Source organism: Scophthalmus maximus, chromosome 8 (genome assembly GCF_022379125.1).
Source record: "Scophthalmus maximus strain ysfricsl-2021 chromosome 8, ASM2237912v1, whole genome shotgun sequence".
Taxonomy (NCBI): domain Eukaryota; kingdom Metazoa; phylum Chordata; class Actinopteri; order Pleuronectiformes; family Scophthalmidae; genus Scophthalmus; species Scophthalmus maximus.
In genome coordinates this window covers 20,988,299-21,011,700 of record NC_061522.1, presented here as the reverse complement: position 1 = coordinate 21,011,700, position 23,402 = coordinate 20,988,299, and the positions used below count along the sequence as shown (strand labels likewise).

Genomic DNA, 23,402 nt, shown 5'->3' with positions numbered 1-23,402 from the left:
GGCTTCTCCTTCTGTCGCTCTTTGGCCAATGAAGTGTGTTAACTCAATCAGATTCACACTCATACTGCATGAAAATGTTTGATTGCTGTGCAGTAGGTGTATTTTAAAAATCAAATAGCTCTGGTGGGACCATGTTCATTTTCATATTACAAATGAAGACTTGTGTTAATCTTTTCAAATGACAGGTATCAGATGAATCTGGTGATATTGTTTTTTATTTCAAGCATCTTTGGAGCTGAAATAATGAATCACAAGTTAAATGACATCATGATAGTTTATAGTGCTACTCTACGAGGTCACACAGCAGTTTCCCCTGAATCTTTATGCTAAGCTAAGCTAGCTTGCCGCTGGCTGTAGCTTCATATGTACAATGTAGATGTGAGAAAGGAACCAGGAAGTGTGGAGATTCTCATTCTTCCAGGTCATAGTTATCCAGGAGGGGGTTGAATCAGGAGCAACTGGACTTGGTTGTAATTTGTTGAAGATGTTTTCACCTTCATCCAAGAGGCTTCTTCTGTTCTAACTTAATTGTGGTGAAACCAGGTATTTAACCTGTCAATAGACAAAACGTTTTGGAGACATTTCTCCTGGTGAAGGATGGTGTAGTGTGTGCCCCCCCGCAGGTGACTCCAATGACTCTAACAAAACCTTGCTATAACAGTTTCACCGTTAACAGCCTGGAGCATTAACACCGCCTACACCCCACATATTCAGCAGCCAGCATAGCTGCTTTCTGTTGTGAGACGGTGGTCAACGTTACATTATTGACCTTGTATTATTATCTTGTACTTTGCTCACTCTTTCAAAGTATAAGGAGACAAGCCTTCATTGCCTCCGTCATCGCGCAAATTAGTGCGTTCACCCGGGTGTGACATTCACATCAATGCCGACTGGAGGTGAAGCCGATTATTACCCGGGTCTATTGCAGAGTCATTTGACCCGTGGCTGAATGCCAATTAAACGTTTTCAAACTGCAGAAAATGCAGCGGGTTTAAGCAGGTTTTTTGGCCAGTGTGAAAGGGGCTCAAGTCTAGTTGCTCCTGATTCAAGACCCTCGTGAAAACCTGGAAGCGTCATTGTAGTTTTGAATGTAGGTGGTTTTCAGCCGAGGCGCCAAAGTGCTCAGCTGTCGTTGGTGGTCTAAGAGAAAGCACAGTGCTAAGAACTGTCCCATCCATAATTACAGATATCAAGATTTCAATCCATTAAAGAGACAAATCAAACGCAGCAGTACAATGCTACACACTGTGCTTCGAGAGAGGACATCAGTCTTGCGTGGACACAGCAGCAAATTACTGGCTGCCCTCGTGTTTATTATAGTGCCAATTCATTTTATTCTGCTGGAGGCTACCCATGCTACGCATTGACAGGAGAACCTCAAAGCTTTCCCTCATGAATGGTCACAGTGCATTTCAGCTCTCATAAAGCTGTCGTTTCGTCCACTGCGGAGCTACCAGCCTGATTATTTGCCCCGTGGCTATGATGACCGGTGCCATGTAGTCATTCATAACCTTGACAAAGTCTGCACCTATTGTAAATATTCCCCTAAATGAAAATTTAACACCACGCTGCTGTTGGGACATCAGTGGAATTACGCCGCAGTGACTGCTGAAGTGCCGTGCTTCAGGGAAATGTTGAATAGGAGAACATCATTAAGCATGAGGCAGATATTGATTTGAAAGAGGTGACTGGAATGGGCATTCCTGTCAGAAAGTCAAGCTGAATCGACTGTATAACATTTCATTTTGATCACTCGGAGCATTTTAAGGTCATGGACCCTCATTTGTGCATTGGTAAGAATGTGTCCTTTCACATTTCTGACTTCAGAGAGCTGGGATTAAAGAGAGCTTTTTGTGTTCAATGCAGGAGGAATTAGGTTTAGAATGTAACTGACTTGGGTTACAATCGAAAAGTGATGGCTTCTAATGCGGTTTTTCTGCAGCCTCTTGCATTTTTTCTTTTCAGTCGTTCATGGGTAATCACACACAGTGTTTTCTTTTTTAATTGTGCCGGACGATTTAAGCTGATGAACAGAGTATCTGTAGCAATTTAGATATCGAGTGAGTAGGTGCGCAAAGCCTTAAGCATGGTGAGAGACGCATACAGTGTGGGGCTGTAAATGATGCTTGGCACAGTGGGAAATCAGAGGTCTTACTCTTGCACGCATGCACGCACACACACGCACACACAAACATTATGAAGACAGGAGAGGGATGCTGTACAGTTACAAGGGTCATTGGTCAACTGGGGTGTTTATTCCCCTAGTGGGCAATGACAGCTATCGGGTGAGTGTGTGCGTGTGTGTGCGCGCACGCAGCATGATTGTGTGTACGTGTTGTTGCACCTGCCAAGTGGAATCATAATAACACTTTTCAATGTATATGCCCAGATGCCTGTCAGTATTGTACAGTAAAGTCCAAGGTCTATCTATATGAAGAGTGACTCTCTTCAGTTAATTAAAGGCAGCCTGATCCTATATTACTTTAGAAAGATATTCAACAGTCATGAACTTATAATTTTTTACAGGATTTTTTGTAATTTTAATAAAAGAATGTTAAATCAGAAGGTGTGGCAAGTATTGTGTTTCCTTTACTGGCCTGTCCATTTGACAGGGAGTGAATGAATGGGAATAGGTTTGTTATGTTTTTGCATGACTTTGATTGATTCGGAAAACTAAAAAGATTCCAATTAATTTAAATGTGCTGATGCCAACATGGTTTGCTATTTTTTCTGTTGATTCTCACTCTTGTGCTCAGAGTGAACACAGAACACGACACTTGCATGTTGAATAGAAACAAACTTGAACCTCGACCTGATGAGATAAGTGATTGCGGCACAGGCTTTGACCATCATTGATCCACGATTTGTTCAGCTGTTCTTTTCCTGATAGCTCACACATGTCAGCTCAGCTGAAATGATCACAGTTTGAAACAAAGATAAAAGCTGGAATAAATGTAACAGTAACATCCTCCATATAGCCTATATTAACAATGTATTTAACTGTCGAAATCTGAAAATGCATAACTGTAGACTGTAGGAAAAAAGGTCAATTTTGGGACCCTCAGGGTGTCTGAGAGTTTCGGAACCAGTGTGTAGTGACCTTTAATGGAGGCACATTTTTAGCAATATGTAAGGATTTAGTGAAATGGTGTGATTCTGATGCATTTGACTGCACTATGGAGGTGCATAGCAATGCATTATATCCATTACATCCACAAAACATATTAAATCATCTTCCTCAGTCAGATGCTGTTAAAAAAGTTTCTCAATGCTTATTTCTAAGTTCTGTACATTATATTCTGTAGAAAAAAGTGTGTTTGTGTGTATTATTCTGTTTTAATGTTTACTTCAGCATAAATAACATTGGTTTTTTTGGGAATTTCTGTGAATTACAGTGAATTGCCAGAGCAGACATTTTGACATGTCATAGTGAGAGAAGTGCTGGTGTTGCTGATAACCGTGAGCCATGGCAGGGTGACATCCAGTCAGCTTGCTCAATACCAGAATCCTCAAACTGAAGCAGAAAAATAGAACTCTGCCTCTTTTTCACCTGTGCTTTTTCTGCTGTGACATGTGAAAATGTCTTCATTGGACTGTTTTGAATAGGGTAGGTTCATTTATATATTTAAAAAATGCCTCTGGATATATCCTGAGCTGATCCTAATGATCGCTGGAACTGTTGCTTCTCATTTTAGTTGGTGCCGATGAGCGTCGCTTTCACGTGATAAAATGACAAGCGGCGGCGGCGGTACGTCGTGTCAGATGTCGCTAATTAATGGTAATTCTGATGACAGGCCTAAATTAAACTTGACTGTTTGTGATCTGTGAGTGTTCTGCTGTCTGTACTTGTCAAAGGTAGTTTGTGACAGAAGAACCTCCACGGGATCAGACTCAATGTCAGCAGATACGTAACATTAAAAGACTTCGGGATCAGAAATAATTTCGACAAACAATATTATCGCCAAGACTATTGTTTTGATACTGAATCATGTGAGCTTGCGTGTCGCTGTTGAGAGACTTGCGTTTAGGCATCAGACAAAACAAGCTATTTGAAGACATGGTGCATTTAGAGAAAAACTAAAACATACCAAAACATTCTAGTACATCCCATTATGGGCCTAGTCTGTGTCTTTATTTTCCTTGATGCCCGCAGCGCTGTAATTAACACAGTGACAACAGATTGTTGTTGAAGCATTTCGTTGCAGCAGAATGTTGAATTGTCAGAACAGTTTGAAAATGGCCTGTCATTTATGTGGCCTCTGTTTTGGAATTGTATTAGCAAATGTCTGAAGGCAGTCTGAAGGAAGACTAAATATTCAATCTATGTTAGGCTGTGTGCTATGACCAATTCAATTCTAGATAACAATAAGTTACTTTATCTTTGTGATTCTTTGTTGTTTGTTGTGCTGTGGGCAAAAGTCTCTTGCACCGTCTCAGTCTGGAGTTTGTTTTGAGCACTTGGCTCTCATCTGTAGACTCGCTTGATTTTTGTGGAGTTGGTAAAAGAGGTTGGTGGTGTTTGTTTGGAAACTGGTCTGCAGCAGCAACCCAAACCACGTCCATGTGACAGAAGTAGCCCCTTTTGTCTTGACTGAGTCCTTCCCCTTTTAAGAATGACCCAATTAGCCCGTGTCAAGCTCACTCCTCGGTGTTGGTTGATGCTCCCTTAATGCAAATTTCCTGCCTAAAGTGTCGTCGAAATGACCAAAATCTGTAAAAGACTGAGTAGTTACAGTGTTGTCCAGTAATAAGGTACTGCAGTATCCAGGATTATTAGAAAATAGCGATGTGTCTGTTTCATTACTGTCATGAAAAAGTTCTGCTGTGCATTCTGAGACTAAAGACAGAGGAGATCATAGTCGCATTTCGAATGACAGTTTCACACGTGTCAGCTTCTCCTCAGAGGAGAGAATTTTGAAAAACAGTTTGCGAGCATAAGAGAATTGATATTTGCACAAGTTTTGAATTTATTTTAAACCATATAATAAAATTGGAACAGTATCATATATAAATCCTTTGAAGGTCGCGCGGGGTCTGGAGCAAGTGGCAACCCAGCGTGATGTCACCTATTGTTTCGTAATCTGCCATTTACATAGACATGAGACAGATGAACGCCTGCAACTGAGTCCGGTTCTGTCAGATATTTTTACCTGTTAAAAGGGAGTTTTTTCTCTCCACCGTGGCCAAGTGCTTTGCTCATTGTGGGATTTGTTTGGTTTTCCCTGTAATATTGTAATATTGACCTCACTATGTAAAGTGCCTTGAGACAATGTATTTTGTGAAATGGCGCTATACAAATAAAATTGAATTAAATTGAATTTAGAAGCCTTGTGTTGAGCATTTTGACCAGCGCCATTTGTCTTTTTGGCAACCAGACGTAGAAACGGGGGGAGGCATTCCCCTGCGTGCCCACCTACACCTGCGGTACCAGCTGTCAATCACGCTGTATTCACATGATTGTATATATAATCATCTATTTCACTCTAAATGACACCGTCATTTACAAAATGAACATCATGCTGTATTGAAGAAGACTTGAAACCAGTGATTGAAACCGTAAACTGCTCAGGAAAATGATGTTATAAATCAAGTGAGAAATAGTAATTTTCTCAGAGAGCTGTCTGCTGGTGATTCTAGAGAATACAAGTTTCAGGCAATTCTGCATTAGCTTAATTTTCCCGCCCCTGTGACCACGTCTATGTGTGGCTGTGGCTCATGAGGTAGAGACGGCCGTCCACTGACCGGAAGGTTGGCGGTCCGATCCACGGCCTCCCCCCCTGCCGATGTGTCCTTGGGTAAGACACTTAACCCTCAACTGCCTCCGACGGCTCTTCCAGCAGTGCATGAATGTTATAGAAAAAGTGCATTAACCAGCAGAGCTGAAGGAATGTGTTTCTGAATGGGTGAATTTGACTGGTGGTCAGTAAGACTAGAAAAGTTCTATATAAATACAGTCCATTTACCATTTTAAATTCAGTCTATGGTCTGGAGCCAATCCCAGCTGACATTGGGTGAGAGGTGGGAAACCCCCTGGAAATTATAATTTTACCCTCACAGAGAAAAATTATGATAATAAATGTTACTTTTGTGGCACCTCTCATACAAGAATGCAGCTAAAAATGCTCCGCAACAAGGACATTACATGAATGGAGTGCTTCACATAAAAATAGAGTAAATGAAGATAAAAATGTGTCAAATGTTACCATAATATAAAATGCAAAATCCCGTTTGAAGTTTACTGCAAATTGGACACCGTCCGACCCTAATGTGCTTCACAACGAAATAAATAATAGAGCTCATTATGAAACATGACACTTTTATATTGATAATTTATCATCAGGTTGACATTTTGGAATCAGTGTGAAGCACTGTGGCTTGCGATGGTTGCCAGATGACCAACTTGCACCTTTTTGGACAGCTGTTGGTCACACACACACACACACACACACACACACACACACACACACACACACACACACACACACACACACACACACACACACACACACACACACTGGGCTCATTTAAATTTAGCTCATATGCCTCACAGCTTATTTTCACACTGCTGTGTTTTGACTTAGGAGTAATGAAATCAATAAGTCATCAATACCCCAGCCCATTGTAATAATGTGGAAATGAGACAGGTGGTCTGTGCTGCTTTATCTTCTGCATCATTAGTCGTATTCAATCAATGTATACAGCTCATTAAGCAGCACATGGACTTTCAGACACACAAGCTTGAAAACAAAACATGTCTGCAAGGTACAGTGCTAAAGTAAACAATTCCATGCTAGTGATTATATCTTTGTTAAATTATGGTGGCGAATGCACCTTAGTCCGTACGTGAGAAACCAATAGCTGGACATTCAAAGCTCCTACCTTGCCGAAGTGACCGTGAGATGCGTATATACTGATACACAAACAGGTCTGACACTTCCCACATGCTGCCGTTTATCACTCGTTCATTTGCTTTTGTCATAGATTCCTATAAGCATATTGGCATTTCTGGATCTACAGGACTTTTCCTCGAGCTCAATAGTTGCAAGGGTATGACTCAGTTTACAACATCTTTTATTTCCTCCTTGTATCATTGTAATTAGTGGAAGGATAATGCTGATGGTTTTTATTGGGAATCAAGATTAATGAGCAGTAACGCTCTTTGTCGTCTGGTAGAGATGGATGCAGAGGCATCGGGGAGTGAACGGCATCAGGCAGAAAGATATCCAAGCTTTTTTATCGTGCTGAAAGTGGCCTGACGTGGTCCCAGCAGCCACACCACCTGTATCACAGTCTTATGCTTTTATTGTATGTTTTCAGTACAGTGTCCCAGCTGAGGCTTTCTTTAGCTTCTCACCCATTTATATTATTCATGAGAAAAGAGACTAGCACTGGCTCATGACTTTGTCAGTAGTAATCCATGATTTAATTTCTTCACACCAGGCATCTTTGTAGATTCCATGAGTAAATGTTGCCTGTAGCACAGTGACGATTTTAGAATTATTTTTTTTAAACAGAATCAATACAGTGTGTCTAAAGTATATCCTTAGCACTGTCCTGTGCACTGAATGTTATCTGTAAGTTGGTGCTGCCCGTGGGAACTTGACAGCAGTTTGCAGGTTCTTCACTAATCCCCATGCAGCTGGAGTGCATGTCAGAATTTAACAGTGTTTGAAACTTCCTGTCGGACGGAACAGTGCATGAAAATTATAGTTTCCAAACCTTTCCCAAAAAATGATGATGGTCATGCCCAGTTTTTTACAGCAATTGTCGAGAGTGCGAGGAGGTAAGAAATAATGCAGAGGTTGAACGTTTTCTCGTCATACAGCTACTCCTGTCACTTTTTGTGCAACAGCATCAATGCATTTGACCGGACGTACTTTCTGAAACCACACATGCACATGCACACACACACACACACACACACACACACACACACACACACACACCAATAACGGACCTGTTGGTGTGGTAGAGCGTGCCAAAAAGAGATCGATTGTCTTCACCATTTTAATAACCTTTATTTATTGTGGGCCTAACAAATGGAATAAATGGGGGCCATTTATCAACGCAGCGAGCAGAGCTGGGGGGCTTGTATTGGAGTCTTAAAAGGGCGCCGAGGGAAACGGCTGGGAAGTCCCCCGGAGTCCTCTAGCTATTAATGAGAGGAGAGCACCAACCAATTATGTGCACAGGCCTAAACAGGGACACGCGCACACAAGGTCATGTCTCAGGACATTACATTGACTTACATTAATTTCCTCAAGACACACTCTAACCTTAACTAGTACTTGCTGAGCCCTATCCCTAACATTTAAACATCACTTCCCCTAAAACTCTTGCTCATGTGAATGCACACACGCGCACATTATGTCTAAGTCTCCCCCTTCCCCTCTGTTTGTCTGTTCTTTCCTCTCTCTCCTCCTCCTCACCCTGTGCCTCAAACAGAAGAAGACTTAATGAGATTATTGTAAATCTATGAGGATCACAACATACCTGTATTAAAATCTCATTTTGTTGAGGCTGTCCTCTCAGTTTAATACTAATAATCAAATTAACAGGCCGGAGCCTCCCGTCTTGTTAGGGGTCAAAAGGTGCTTAGTACAGAGGGATTCCGTACTTGTTCCTGTTCTCCATCTGCCACGCTCATGCAGCTTTCACTCTTTCCTCATTGTCACTGCCTTCAACACGTCCACCTTGCTTTCTCTTGACGCAATTTGATTACACTCTGGCTGTTTCTGTATTCTAGAGCTGTAACCAATTATTATTTTCACTATCCTCTGATCTAATTTATTTAACAAATATTAAACTGAAAATCTTTGAGTTCCGCATTGTTTGTTACACAAAACAAGTCATTTCAAGATGTCAATTGTGCCTGGCCCTTTTTCTCTATTTTCTGACACATTCTATTCATCAATACTGACACATGAATCTATAATAGAAATAATTGTTAGTTGCAGTCCTACATTCAAGTGAGATAATTAGGCCAATGTAGAAACCAAACTTTTGACATAAAAAGTAAATAACATTTTACTATTAATGTTAGCTTTCCTATTTCCTGACAGACGACATTTTTCACTTCAAGATCTAAGGTTTACACAGGGGACACACTGTGTCATTGGTGTAAGCCGTACAAACTGATAAATTTCTGCCCAATACAATTATTTTATTGATTCAATCATTTACAAACCCCACTGTGTGCATGAAGTAATACGCTGAATAAACAAGCGGATAAATCCGTCAGAAACAATGTGGAGCACACCTGTGTGCCATCACACTCAAATGCCATGTTGTGTCGCAATGATGAGGGGGAACAGAGAAACACTAACCCTCATTGATCTGTGTTATTCTGATGCAAATAAATATCCAGTGTATTTTAGATTGCCTGCGTGGGATGCCGGACGGAAACAAATATTTCATCAGGGATGTCCATTCTCGAATGTTGATTATCTCGCCAACACGAGCCACTTAATTATAACCCCGATTAACACCAGCGTGAAACCATTGTGGTGGCAACAATGGGGTCTCCTGTCCTCATTGTACCTTGGGCGACAGGTTTGACTATTCGCTGAAGTCCCAATATCTTTATCTTTTGTACATTTTTATGCTGGTCCATGTTGAGGTAAGACATGAAAGAAATGATAATTTACCTCCTCCCCCAGAGAGTCAACAGTTTTCCTTGACATTTTACCTGCCATGACAGGAACATTTTCTCTCTCTTTCTCTCTCTCTGGAATTTGCATTAATAGTGTGCTGTCACTTCTGCTGTTGTATTTGAAAGGGCAAACCTGCCCTGGTTATTCCCAGTTAAGTCTGTGTCTTTGTAATATGATTTTAGATGTATGGGTGTGGATCAGTTGCAGCCCATGCCGAGCTGACAGAGAAGAGGCACATTTACGTGCATATTGGCATCAAAATCTTCTCGTTGAGGCAGTATAACTCAACCTGTTTCAATTTTGTACAAGTGTGCACATATATTTATTCAAATGACTTGTGTATTGTCTGAGCAGAGCACATTTTGGGCAATGAGATGTTCTTTCTGTCAAGCGGATCTACATGCACCTTTCAGGTGTGAAGGAAAAATGCAGATGTTTGTACAAGATGATGCGAAAAGTGAAAGTGCGTAGTAAGCAACAGAGCCACCGTATGGCTTCCAAACAGCTTGAATCTTCATTGACGTTTCTGTCATTTGAGTGGAAGCTGTGCGTCGGGGGACATTGGATCATTCTCCACCAAAAGCTTCCAGTTCTTTGAAGGATAAAGGAAGTGAAAAATCTTTACAGTATGTCCCATGAAAGCTGACTGAGTTTTAGATCCAGTGACTGGGGAGAAAATCTTAGACTTTTTAACCTCACACCAATGCTTCTGGTAGCTGCTGAACCTGACCTGCAGAGCAGTTAGGAGGATTTACTGACCATTCTTTCGACAGAACTGCTTCAGCACAGACGGATCTTTAGGAAGGCCGCTGTGAACAGCTCTCTCGAGGTCAGAACAAGGCAGCCGAGCATCAGTATTTGGTTAAGATCTCGGCCTTGACTCAACCGCTCCAAACTGTGGATTTTTTTTGTTTGAAGTCATTCTGTAGCAGAGTTATTTCCATTGGCCTCCTGCAAAAACATTTTCGTATTCTTATCCTAAATTTATCTTACATTTGTTCGTACTGTGAGGTTGTACGAACAGGCCATGTCTGATTCTTCAATGAGGCCACATAAGGTTTCTGTTCCTGCCACATGTCAGGAAGAGTTCATTCATGAAAACGGCATCAAAGAGTAAAAAGAAGACGTTTACGAACCGAGATTGAAGTCCTGCTTTCAGAGGTCCAGAAAAGAAAGTCTATCATTTTAGCAGCTACTTCAGTCTAATAAATTGAATGACTAAAGCGCAGCTGTAATTCACCTGTGAGTCGCACTGTCTCTGAAATATTAAAATGGCTTAGCACAGCAAGGCGATCGATGACTGCAAGTAGGTCAATGTGAAGTCTCCGTCACTGATATGAATGGGAAAAAGAAAGTGCCATAATAGGAGATGGTGCACATGTTTTCTACTGGTGCTGGATCAGTTCACCTTCTTTTATTGCAATATGTACAATATGCAGCATGCTAAAATAATTTGACCCGTCTTCTCTGGCATGTAGAACTGTTCACCACCAGCTGTGTTCAGGCACATCCACCTGACCGTCACAGAACCAACTGTGCGCTCTGCCCCGACACAAGTGAGCATCTGCTCTAGTTGTCTGAAAGCTCCCCTCTCGTCTGCGGGTTGACTTGAGGTGTTATGAGCTAAGGAGTTTAATCATAATCTCAATCACCTACATAAAATAGTGAATTTTAGGAAAATTATCTGAAAATACTAGCTTGCATTGGGACAATTAACAATTGACAGGTGAAGACTGCCGTCTCCGTGAGCGCCCGACGCTGGACGCATGCCAACCGCATTATTTAGCAGCACAAAGGAGTTGTGCTCTCCACTGGCCATCATCGACCTACATGAATAAATTTAGGTTTTTATTATCATTCCAATGGCAGAGTTAAACGGCATAATGTCAATATAACCTTACAATATGATAAACTTGAAAATGAATTGCCCCTCGATGATTTTGAGCTGTCCAGGCCCAGAGCGAGGGAAGACCCAAATTATTATTCTCCCGCCACTGTAATTTACGTAATAATTCAACCCCGGTTTCTTCAGTCTACAAAACATTTTCGCAATGCAAAGAAATTCAAGCTGCTGTTCAAAGTTCAGGTGTGAGCAAAGGCTCCTCCCATGTCGTCCTGCCATGGACACCATGCACCATGACGTGCGTATTTTGTCTCATGAACAGATTAACATTAACCAGCGAAAATTATTCATTTTCGTCTTTAGCTGTTACTTTGTCTGTTTTATTTTACCTTTTATTTTAGTGAGTGTTCTGTGCTGTGCCTTATGTTGCCGTCTTAGCCAGACACCCACCGAGCTGTCAGATAAAGTAGCCACAGAACTAAATCTTCTCCAGTTATAGAGAACTTTGTCTGACTGTGGAATAATGAATATCTCTGTGATATGACTTTTGAATCCTTTTTAATATGACCGCATATCAACAGTAAATCTTTTTTACAAGGCATCGTTCACATTAGCAGACGCTTCTTCAGAACAGCCCCTCCAACCAACACCTCCAATCCGGGTGTCACTGACTGGACTCCAGGATATGAAAACCTGACTCCAATTAGCTTTTGTCGATGTCATTAGCTAACCTACACTGTTAATGATGTAGTCAGTATGGAAGAGAACAACACATTAATCCATGTACAACTACGTTGGCAAACTAGGCAGCTAGTAACCATTAGCCAGGAAACACATGAAGGAGTTAGGATGACAACAATGGAAATACAAGAAAACTATTTGATTTACTTTATATATATTTGTTTATTTATTTATTACTGATGCAAACAAGAGAAGGATGCCATTTGATGCTGGACAGATTGATTGAATCAAATGTGATAGCATGCTGATGTTAGCATTTGGTTCAAAATGCCATCGGTTGCATGGCGGTAGACCCTTCGCCCTGTTTGGGCCCTATCATGCCACAGTGAACTGAATTAATTCTGATACGGCGCTGTCTGGAGTAAATGGAAAAATGTTACCGACCATGCAGGTGGGAGAAGGGTGAGGGGTCAGGTGGAAATAACCGAGGGGATATACTGCAGTGTGCCTGGGTGTGTGCGGATGCAGTGCATGTTGGGTCTTGTCCTGCTGCGTCCCACTAGCACACTGACCTTTTACTCTGGCGGTGGGAAAGCAGAGGGCGCCTTAATTACCCTCACAACAACAGCCTTCCTAACGCTGCTCAGCTTGGGGACATCATGTAACCCACACACACACGCACAAATGCAACACGCGCTATAGGTTTACATTACGCACTGAGACAGTATCTAGCACTGCCTGGTAAAGGTCACTTGGCACTAGTGCATTGACTTGCACGGAAGCTTTGTACGTGTGTAAACTATGAAATGACTAAAGCGCTGAACAAATGTTTGCATGCAGCTGTTTGTGTGTTTGACTACACACACACACACACACAAACACAGAGCAGACAGTAGAGCAGAATGTGACATCAAGTGAAGTGAAACATAAACATATTATTCAAGTTGACAGCAGCTATGCTGGTTAATGCATAGTCAATAAACCCTAAGCGAGTAAAGAGCCAGTAAGAGTACTTCATCAAAACACCCATTAAACTTCCAGAAAAATTACATTTTCAGCCTTTTCTGGTGTTCTCTTTCCACCAGTGGTCATCTGTATGTTACCCTACCTACAAGCATTGTAGGGAAATAGCTAATCGTTATGAAAAAGGAAAAACATAAATTTGCTAAAGTTCCCTTAGACTTTGTGACTTTTTGTCTGAGATGGCAGCTCCTATTCCCAAAGCAGCCCCTCCTCCCCCAACAGTTGTACCAGCCCTGCATTGAATCTACATCAGGAGGACTCCAGAAAATATCTGGAAAATTGGGGTGGGGGGAATTATTGTCCGGATATTTTACTAGAGTTTGCCGTTCGCACAGTATGAAGAACGCAGCAGGAGATTGCCTGAGTTCACAACAGTAGGAACATTTCCGTAACATTCGGGTGAGGGGTGGCACCCTGGTAGAGCGCCCACTTGCTCGCAGTGAATCTTCTGGAGATTTTATGCTGTATCCTCACATGGGCTTACTCTGACAAAACTTCCGGATATGTTACCAAGGGGCTCCCTGGAAAAGTTAGGGAAAATTTGGGAGCAACATTTGTGGACATTTGCATTCTCGCATGCAGTCGTTTTTACTCTCTGAAACAGTACCAGCCGACTCCATACGACGGTTCTTTGGAAAGAAGCTAATTCACCTTCAATGTAGAAAACTATGTTTCTGTTTGGTTGTTGTTGTTATAAAGAGTTTGTTGGAAATTCTATTTAACTACATTTATAAATATTACGGCTATTCCTCTGTGCATCAGCACATGATATACCTGTCTCTCCCTGTCTGAATTCTCAAACTACATTAGAAAGTGGGCCATTATTAAATACACTAGATGCAAACTGTTATTACAAAATTGTTTGAAAAACCCCAAAACTCTCCGGAATCATATTTTTTTTTTTACCTTCCACAGTATTGCAGCTGTGTGGCAACAAGATGCGCAATTAGCCTACTGTTTCCTGTTCGGCGACGGAATATGATGGATAAGGAAGTAACATCTGTCATCTTCACGTTGTAATCTATCACTGAACGAGATAAATTTTAATTTCCTCTTGTGCAGCTGCACAACATAAATGTGGCACCTTTCAGGGTTGTGTTCAAGTGCAAGTTTGAGCAAGAAGACGTACGACAGCGCATCAGGCAGCTTATCGCATCGTTGTCCTTGTTAATAAGAGATACTGGTTGAGGCGTCAGGGTGTCACGATGGCTGACGCTTGCGCCGCTGCACAAAGGAACATTTCTGAAGTGCTGATTGTGAAGATGCAGTGATGGCTCACTTTGCCACATAACATACAGAACAATGGTTGCTGTACTTTGATCTGTACCCCCCCCCCCGCACACACGCACACACTTCCTGCCACAGTGGGCTCGGTGTTACGATTCTTTACCTGGTGTGACATCAGTCAGTTGATGTGATGCTCCTGTTCTTTTTTCATACTGATTTATTTATCCATTCACTGGCAAGAAGAAACACCAGCACACTATTAAAATGTTCTTCATTAAGCAAGTGTTGGCAGTTTCTACTTTTTTGTGCTCGTCTGATCTGCCTACGCTCCTGACATGAACATCATTTAGGGCTTTGATGATTTATTAATCCAAAATGCGCTCAGCGTGACCTGCATCTTTAGTTTCGCTTTAAATTCCTTGTGTCCAGTTTCACGTTAGATCCCTCAATGCAGTGACAGTACTCTCTTGCTGTAAGACAGACTGAGCTGTATTCTCATGTTTGGAATCCCTGGATCAGATGGGACAATTTGGACGTGAATAAATCTCCTTTCCAATTAAATACTGTAGTAAGTGTCTTGCCCCCCTGCTTCACTGCTTCACTGGATCTTCATTTGCCCCCTGAACGCTAAGTCCAGTTTCTTAGACGAATAAAGATTTAATGTGATTTTGAAAATCATTAACGATGAATCCTCTAGACTGTTTTGACGCAAGTGCTAATGTGATGGTAATGTTGTGTCCCGTGTCTTCTCTCCCAGATGAAGACAGTGAGCGTAGCGCTGGTGTTGTGTCTCAACGTCGGAGTGGACCCCCCCGATGTGGTCAAGACCTCCCCCTGCGCCAGACTGGAGTGCTGGATCGGTGAGTGAGTCCATGTCATGAAAATGAATAAGCAAGTGCTTTCATTTTTTCCAAGAAAGCTATTTTAAAACATGTATGACACTCAAGCTGATGCCATTTGTCAGTGGTCTACCTTAGCCTGAAAACAGCAATCTATGGGAAACCTTGAGAGCAGAGGTTTAGCTTTGACAGTGCAGCATTTAAGGATATTGTCAGTCTTTTCCCATGGGAGCTCAATTCATAAGCTCTCTGTCAGGTAGGGATGAAGCCGTCTGCCCCCAGCAGAACCACACTACGTAACTCAGAACAAAGACAAAGGAAGCGTCACTATTGAACGGAAACCTCAAAACCACTGTTTGTCTCCCCTGAGACTCCTCGACTCTTTAAGAGTGAGGGAAGCAACATGAAAGAGTGAACAAAGTTCTTAAAGTTTCCTAACTTTCTGAGCAACCTCTGACACCGCAGACCTGCCGCTCTGTTTCCAAGAGGTAGGGGTGATGTCCTTAAATGCACCACAGTGTATCATTTATGGAATCTGCTGCATCTATATGCTCACAGAAGGACTTACATCTGCTTCGTGCAGTTGTATGAGAACTTCTTTAATCAAGTGGTACCATGACCGGAAATTGTGAAATGTTGTAGGTAGAGCTCTTGGTGTTGCAATAATGCACTAGGTTTTTGTAAAAAGTCACTCACTATTGTATCATACGTTTTATTAATTATTCCTGCAGGTCCAATTTGAGAAAAAATGTACAGAATAATAATAATAATAAATGTCATTTATAGAATGAGGAGACTATATAATTAGTTAAAAAAATAAGTAATTACTGATTCCTTAATATCCCAAGAAAAGTGTATTGTTCCTTGAGATTCAGCAAGACAGAATTTATTATTTAAAGCATCAAACACAATCATTCAGATGCGAGGCCTCATTCATCATAAGAGCATTTGGATGAATTCACTGAATAAAGCATATCAGTATCTCCTGCAAACTCGCTGAAACATTCTTCTCTGCCCGCTGAGCGCAATTTGATCCATCCTCAATCTATATTTTGCTATTCTTTATGCCGTATTGATGCAGCCTCATCAATATTTTAACCTGAGGGGGCTGCTGCTACTTTCCCAAAGCCTGTTTTTGATTTGATAAGAACATTTCCTTTATTGCCGAAGGGACAAACTTTGCTTTTGTCATCAGAGTTTTGGTGTGTTTTTTTTTTGTTGTATTCGATAACAATAGGTTTGTTACATTGTTCTGGGTAAAACTGCCAGCTAAAAAAATCCAACACTGTATAATTATGGCTGACTTGTCACCTCTAGATTGAGCGAGTACTGTTTCACCCTGCCACGAATGTTGTGTGTGTGTGTGTGTGTGTGTGTGTGTGTGTGTGTGTGTGTGTGTGTGTGTGTGTGTGTGTGTGTGTGTGTGTGTGTGTGTGTGTGTGTGTGTGTGTGTGTGTGTGTGTGTGTGTGTGTGTGTGTGTGTGTGTGTGCGTACGTACGTACGTACGTACGTGTGTGTGTACGTGTACGTGTGTGTACGTACCTAGTGTCTGTGTGTACGCAGTGTGTTTTACTTCTGTGTTTGCTTGCCAGATCCTCTGTCGATGAGTCCACAGAAAGCCCTGGAGACCATCGGAGCGAACCTGCAGAAGCAATATGAAAACTGGCAACCCAGGGTGAGTGGGTTCACATGAACCAGCCTCCCTCCCTCCCTCTCTTACATGTTCTTATGATTACTCTGACACCACGCACACACACACACACACACACACACTCACACACACACTCATTACTCTACATATGACAGCAAATACACACTTGGATGAAATGCTTCTTGGAAGAAAAGTCTTGACCTTGGTCACATCATATCATCACTGAGTGATCTGGCGTCCATTAAGCCATTCTTAGCTTATTTCTAAGTAGTTTTAGAATTAGTTTTATAGATGTTGGCAGACTACGCTGAGTGTCTTTCAGGTTTTTGCCAATCCTATGAACCAAAATGATACCGGTAGTAGTTCTGTGCCAGAACAGGCTTTCTAGAAAGTGGCAGGCTGTTGTTTTTATTCATCTCACTTTCTTCTGGTTTCACTTTACGCACAGTTTCCTCGCTCTCTTGTGTAAAAACGTGATAGAAAAAACACAGTTCTTGTCCTGATGAAACCCGAGTAACGCTCTGATAACTTGCACATATCTGCTTGTTCAATGTGTGGATGTGCAAAAACAGTTTGATGTATGCGAGCCGGGAAAAACTCATTTCCTGTAGTTGTCATGGTAACTTCGTGGCCCATATTTACAGTGTTTGCATTTAGTGATCATGACAGTGATTCATATATATATATTTTTTTTAACGTGTTCTCATAAATTCGGCTGTTATACGTTTATGTGTGCATATGAATTCGTATCAATGACAGCAGCTGTACTTTTTTGGCTGCGAGCGAGGTCAGTGTTTTCTCAGACGCTCCTCGGTCTGTTGTCCTCCTCGAGCTGCCCCTCGGCCTCGCAGCTCAGGAGCCTCTTTGCTGGAGCAGATGGCAGAAGCAGCCCCTCTATCACTCCTAATACAGTCCCTCTACGCTCAGACAGGAGCCTGATACAGCAAGACGAGTGAGTCTAGAAGACAAAAAGGATTTTACACTGTGAGGAATAGCAGCGATGGAGCTGAGTTGTGCTCTGTAACCTGCTCACACACTGTTAGGAGGGGGGAGAGGGAATGAGGAAGAGAAGCTAACTCATGACGGTATTGCATTGTTTTAGATGTCCGGATATGCTTCAACTGTAGATTTAACAATCCACACTGACGACATCGCACAGCATCGATGTACTAAACCTTTTCTTCAATCAGTTAAAACATTCTGTGGAATGACAGAAAATTAACAGCTAATTTTCATTTTTTGAGCAGAGATGTAGAAAATTCACCAGTTCCTTCTTCCTTCATGTTAACGTGAACTTCGAGAAACTGCAAAGGGCATTTTTCACTGTTTTCCGGCCTTTATTTAAGACAAAAAAAGACAAGAAATGTGAAGACATTAGCTGCTGTCCTACAAATTTTTACCTTCCACAAAATGGTTTCTATCCAACTTAAGTGCAAACTTTTACATTAATGTCCAGAAAAAAAGCAACAGAAAAATGCAAGTCAATGTGTGTTTTCGTCCACTACTGTTGCTGGAATATTGGGAGTTTAATGGCTGTCGGTGCTTAATCTCCAGTTGGTGCCATTAAACCGTCGCAGAAAAAGAGGGAACAGTGAGATGGCGTGATCATAGAGCGCCAGTCAACAGATACAAATATGACATTTGTTGCATATATTAATTTAAGGCACATTACAGCCTGCTCATTGCTTCATGCATGTCATGATGTATTTGCGGAGTCAGTTACACTGACCTCAGCCAAATGTTAAAGAAAAAAGAAAATTTCAACTCATTTTTTGAGTTGAAAATTATCTTCAAAACTGTTTGCTGTAAACGCACAGACCCATTTTTATGTGCTTTCTGGTTTCATTATGTGCTAATAGATAAACACCCGGACAGGTGTTTTGGTCCATTGGATTTCTGAGATTAGTTAGTCTGAGGAAGACCTTTGTGCTGCGGAAGAGGATCCGCTGGGTTTTCCCCAGGACGTTGTTAAGCTGCGGTGCTAAGCCACCTAGATTTTTAATCTTCTCATTTCGTGATTAGTTCCGCTCGTAGATGACAGAATAAATAACAAACAGTCACACTTTATGACACTGTGGCATTTTCTTTAGGAAGTGGTGCCCGCCACTCTTTTCCTGAAAGGTCAATGTTTAAGTGTTTTGATTGTTTTGTCAGTAGAGAGGAACAACCTCCTCTATAAAAAACTCAGTTCTAAGCCGGGGTCTTCGGACAGTGACGGCTTTGAATGAGATCAGAGAGAAGGTGAAATACATTGATTCCATGCTCATAATGTGCTGCTGACATATTTCATTCAATGTGAATTTGGGGTGAGATTGCATCTTCTGACTACCATGGTGATGGGACCTTAGCATTACCAAAGAAGCCCGTCTTATTTCATGTGAAAATCTCAAAGTCTGCGCGACATGACAACTGTGCGTGATGTGTCCATATATTTTTCTCAGTGCTTCTTGCCTTGTCAGATGTGTCCTGTTGGGGGGAAGTGGTAGAAAAACATGAAATCTGATCCATACGGTTGAGCAAAGCTGCATTTGCAGATATTGGATTTGAACTGAATTTCAAACCACCTGCGAAGATGTTTTCAGAGGACAGGATGTCATCAGGCCTTTTTCTTGCGAAACATGGTATCAAAAAGTCTCTTTTGTAGGACTGGGTAAAAAAATCGATTCATCAATGCTTTGCAATACATTTTTTGACAATTCAATACTGATTAAGAAAATCAGTAAATCGATTTAATTGTTTTAATGAAATCCCACACCTGTGGGATACTCGACCAAACAACGTATGTTGTTTATTAAGAAAGTGGCGACAGAAACAGGTGAAAAAAACCCCGAAACAAAATGTGGCTGTTTGGTGAGACGCCACAGAAGTGACACACAAGAGAGACACGAGGAGGTGGATGAAGTCGACCGACAGCAGCTGAAGGAATGTGGGCTCGGGCTCTGCCGACCTTGGAGGTCGGCGGCAAACGGTGGTAGGAGTGCAGGAGGAGGAGAAGTGGGAGGCTTGAGAAAGCTGTTCCCTTTTTTTCTTCTTCTGCAGCACCACCGCAGAGCAGCGCTCGCCAACACACCTTACATAAACTGTTGACCAAGCAGTCAATTACACCGCAGCTATTGACTCGTTTTTTTTACCATCGCAACAAATCTTGTAATACGTCTATTTCGGGTGACACGAGTCGGTCAATATTAGACCAAGGAGCAAATGTAAAATCCGTTGAGTCACTTTTTTCCCCCACCGGTGTTGGTTAGTGTGAGCTGTGTTCAGAACAGTGGAGTTGATTTGTGCCAGCCTGCCGTCACGAATTCACTTCTCCGTTTGCTTCTGTACTCTTACATTTACACTCACGGCCAGAAAATGCAGAGAGAAAGGCAAACACCGTCTTGGCTGCTACCCACTGGCTTTCTCTCCCAACACTCCCTCACGCTCTTTTTTTAAAACTCTCTCTGACCTTTCTTCATCATCGTTTTCCACATCACATCAAAGTAAAAAAATTCTCTTCTTTTTTTCAATCAAGGCTCTCTGGAGTCCACGCTTGCGTTTGTTTCGTGCGTGTCTCTGTGCGTGTCTGGTTTGCACTCGCGTGAAGAGGAGATTCTATGATACCTCTGAGCTGAGATCTAATGCGGCACATGCATAAAACAAACATTCTGTACGGCACTGTCCTTCGGATACCACCATTCATTATTAGAAGACCCAACTTGAATGAGCTTACCCTAACCCTAACCAGCCTGTCATTGCTGTGGACCATTTATATCACAGATATGTATGTTTCTACTGCTAAGATTCAAGGATCAAGGCAAAAATAAATGTAAAAAGTCTAATAAAGTGTCATCAGGCAATGCAAGAAAAACGCACTATTGTCAATGAAAATAAGTGTTGAGATTTGTTTTCCGTTGTGAGTTGTCATTTAGCCTCATAATGGCAGCCAGATGTATCCAGTGTTTTATTGTTGAGCTGATAAACGGGCGTCACTTTCCATTTTAGAAATCATGATGTTTATGTGTACAAGATGACTGTGGTGAATGTAAATCACCATGTGGTTCACACTGGTCCGCTGGGTGGGAACTGAACAATGGAAACATCAATATAATTTTAGTGCCACACTTCACTCATAAACTCTCAGCTTTGTTATTGTTCTGTCGTATGACATTATGAATGGAATATTTCTCACATTCAGCCTTTTATTTGTGAGCCATTGTTGTTGTTGCTGTTGTTGAACTTCATTCTTTCTCTGCTGTCTGTGCTTTTATTGAATGTGCCTGTATTGTGTTATATTAGAGCCCAGACTGGACTCAACTGAGGGATGCTTTTCTTTCATGCAGAGGCATCAAGAAGCAATGTTAGTGAGAACGCTTCCTTTCGCTTTCAATTTTTCTGTGAGGTTTCCAACTCAACATGCCTCCTCTGCTCTCCTATTCTCTTTCAAGCCTCACTTGTTCTCTTTCATTTTCTTTCTGCACCTCACGCCCTTTTTTTCTCCGTCTCTCCATCACCTCCTGTACAAGTTTCGGAGTCTAGTTTGAAATTCTCTCCTCTTGCCTCGCTAGATGTTTGGTTGCTGAGATGAAACCCGCATACGTGTACTTGTCTCGTCAAATGGCCTTTCAAAGGCCAATGCAGCATGGCTTACTCGCAGAACACGATGCAGCTGCCAAACAAACCGGTTTACACTAGGGATCGACCGATACAGATTTTTTAGGGCCGATACCGATACAGATTTTTTTTTTTCTTCTTCAGCCTTAGCCGATGACCGATACGGACTGCCGATTTTCTTGAGACGATTTTTGGAGCCGATACTACTTTTGCTCCCTCAATTTATTGTTAAATAGAATTAAATTCAGCGGGTTGTCTCGTCTGATCTGTGGTCTTAGTCAAAGTGGGGTTATGGCCAAGGCCGTGGCTCGCCTCCCTGGGTAGAGGGAGATGAGGCTCACGTCGCTCTGGAGCATCTCGGGAACCGGCGCGGCTGCCGGCGGACATTTTTAGTCCACCGGCAGCCGCGCCGGTGGACTCTGTGCGGGGCGCGAGGGGGGGCACCGCCAGTCCCAGCCTGCAGAAGCAGAGAGGGGAAAGACGGGGAAGAGAATCAGGGTACGGGGCGAGAAGAGCCAGCCGACGAGCAGAGAGAGCACAAGGACGTGGAGGATGCGTAAAACAGCAACCACGAGCCTCGCGCCCGTCCCCCCAAAAAATAAATAAATCGGCGAACGTGGCAGCCGCGCATCGGCCGATTCCGATACATGTAAAAAACACAAACATCGGCCGATATTATCGGCCGACAAATCGGTCGAACACTAGTTTACACCAGATTTACTGGTATCTGGTCAGTCATTGTCATTTCTGTTTGTGTGATTCTCTCTGTCTCTCATTGTATCACCCTCTCCTGCCTTGCTGCAGTCTGTGTGACCCCTTGTTGTTTACCGTCTCTGCATAATGTATCAGTAAACTGCAGCTCAGAAACTTTGGTACAAATTTGTTTTGAAGGTTTTCTCTTGTCACCCTGGAAACGCCACTAAGCGGAGAAAGAATTCCTAATATGAAATAAATCAGTGAATGCATGATTGCAGCGCCAGTTGCCCAGTTGCCAAGTTATTGGTGCTATGGCTCTGACTAATCAGGAGCTGGTGCGAATTTAACTCTGGTCCCAGGTATTTGTACCCATTACAGTCAGCGAGCCCTCGTCAACATGGACCAAATTTCTGCCAGAAGAAATTGTAATGTTTTCATGTCGGGCCAATATGAGGGTCATGATCTACCAATAAGGACACTTGATTTATGTTGTGAGATTGAATGGGTGTTCAAACCCGATGTATTTCGATTGAATCGCCTCTACAGAAATTGAAAAGCATATTGTACCTACTGAACAGATAAATGCATTAGTCTATATTAACCTATTGATGGATATCTACCCCCAGTAAAATCTGACAACACAGACCTTTTCGACATCACACATTTGATATTTTGGAGCAGGAAAAACATGGATAACACAAATAACCAACCAGTTACTGATACACGTCATGAAACTGAGCCGCCGTTATTAGGGACAAATTACACCAGTGCTTTTCCCAATATGACAAGTCCACATGTCTGCAGAACAAACGGTCTACTCAGAGTTTACAAGCTTTTTCTCTCTGGTCTGAATGTTTTGCATGAACAGTGTTATGTTTTTAGACAGTTGTCAGCAGCCTTGACTCCCTGAGCCCAGGTTTTTACTACAGGAGAGACAGTGACGGAGAGAAACTAGGGATGAACAAAGATGACGCGTCAATTAGCCACATCGTGTTTTTCCCCTTTGCAATGAATTTACTTTTTCACATTCTTGGCTGAGAGAAACAGTGACACAAACATCCTGAATATCAGGGGAATTCCAAGCAGTGGCACGCCCTTGTGACTTATGATAACCCCCATCTAGTAGAGTTTGTGATGCCGCCCTCATGACTCGCTGACGACAGGCAAAGTGCGCTGCTGGAGGGATCACACCGTT

At 42.2% G+C, this 23,402-nt stretch overlaps 1 protein-coding gene across 5 annotated transcripts in view; it reads left to right on the top strand.

Annotated features, from left to right (window-relative positions):
- The window catches only part of rptor (regulatory associated protein of MTOR, complex 1), a 154,183-nt gene that overhangs the window by 2,797 nt on the left and 127,984 nt on the right, over positions 1-23,402 (top strand). For all 5 annotated transcript variants that reach the window (XM_047333633.1, XM_047333631.1, XM_047333632.1 and 2 more), the window contains exons 3-4: positions 15,185-15,287; positions 16,860-16,942. In XM_047333633.1, coding sequence (XP_047189589.1) covers positions 15,185-15,287; positions 16,860-16,942 — 186 coding nt within the window. The remainder of the gene's footprint in view (positions 1-15,184; positions 15,288-16,859; positions 16,943-23,402) is intronic.